Raw genomic sequence first — 1,393 nt, 5'->3', positions numbered from 1 at the left:
CTGCAAATAGCCTACAAGGACAAGTACTGCAGGACAGGACAGTACAGTTAATTAATCTTAATCTTTTTTTTTCGCCCCTCTGCGCACCCCACCTCCCCCCAAGTCGATTACAGCCCTAGAACACATTAAGTTATGTTTGTACATAAATTAGGTTCAATTGTTCATCAAACTTATAAAGTTTATCTATAATAGCAACAGAGTCAGTGAACTGACCTCAGAGTCTCCAGTTTACAGTGTGGACTCTCCAGTCCAGCAGACAGATGTTTCACTCCTGAAGGCCACATGTGGCGGTAGCTCAGCTCTAGCTCTCTCAGATGGGAGGGGTTGGAATTTAGAGCTGCGACCAGAGAAGCACAGCCAACCTCTGACAACCTGCAGCCCCACAACCTGAAAAAAGAATAAATAAAGTAGAAAAAAACATATACACACATACAATTCAATCAGATGTTTGTGTGTTGAAAATGTGCAGCTCAAGATTACTGTTCTATGAGTATTTTACTGGAGGCATTTTAGACCTTTTTAGGTGAAAAAGCGCCATCAAAAACATGTTGATTTTCAGGTTTGACCCGTGAGGACAACAGTTGCATGGTCCAATGGAAGACACACAAGGTTAAAAAATAAAGAAAAACACAGATCACTGTCACTTCTGCAATCATCTTACATTCAACCACCCAATTATTTGTGCAATGTGCATTATATAGAGGGTGCACTGCATATGGTTAACTGTGAAACGTAAAAGGTTTCATCAACATCTACACACAAGCCTGATGATGCATTGCTTGCAGACATATTATGAGACAGATATAATCAGGTCATCACAAAATGTCGTTTGTCAACACATTTGAATAATTTAAGAAAACAATAAACCTGAAAATAGCCATTGAAATAAAGTGCTTGATTTGTAATTTGAGACTGCTATGGTGCTAGTGGTGGAGGGGCAGTGCATGATCAGCACATGAACTCCTGTGGACGTCTGTCTGTAAATAATGCCGGGCGAAAACTATCGGCGAATGCAGCAGCCGATCGGCCAATGCCAATACATGTAAAAACGCAAATATCGGCCCGATATATTGGCCGACCGATAAAATCGGTCTATCACTAATAAATACTGAAGAAGAGAAAACTGTAATAGCCATTTGATATACTGTAATTATATGATAATTGTTTATAGACAAAAAACAAGTAAAAAAAATACAACTTTGAACACATTTTAAGACTAATAACAATGTTACAAATTGTATTGAGGAACTAAATGACTACACTGATTTGGAATGTTAATCACATCTGGACTTACCGAGCCTTTCTGCAATTCCTCACAGCTGGAATCAGTCTCTGTCGTCCATCATCTGATGTGTTGTACTTCTGCAGGTCCAACTCATCCAGAACCTCCTCT

At 39.3% G+C, this 1,393-nt stretch overlaps 1 protein-coding gene across 1 annotated transcript in view; it reads right to left on the bottom strand.

Moving 5' to 3' along the window:
- LOC116671769 (NACHT, LRR and PYD domains-containing protein 12) overlaps positions 1-1,393 on the bottom strand; it is a 10,053-nt gene that overhangs the window by 4,806 nt on the left and 3,854 nt on the right. The window contains exons 5-6 of the mRNA XM_032503245.1: positions 1,295-1,393; positions 214-387 (exon numbers count right to left, since the gene is read on the bottom strand). The exon at positions 1,295-1,393 is cut by the window's right edge and continues 1,690 nt beyond it. Of these exons, the coding sequence (XP_032359136.1) occupies positions 214-387; positions 1,295-1,393 (273 nt within the window). The remainder of the gene's footprint in view (positions 1-213; positions 388-1,294) is intronic.

This window comes from Etheostoma spectabile, chromosome 21 (genome assembly GCF_008692095.1).
Source record: "Etheostoma spectabile isolate EspeVRDwgs_2016 chromosome 21, UIUC_Espe_1.0, whole genome shotgun sequence".
Classification (NCBI taxonomy): Eukaryota; Metazoa; Chordata; class Actinopteri; order Perciformes; family Percidae; genus Etheostoma; species Etheostoma spectabile.
The sequence above is the reverse complement of the archived record's forward strand: the minus strand, read 5'-3'. Positions and strand labels throughout refer to the sequence as shown.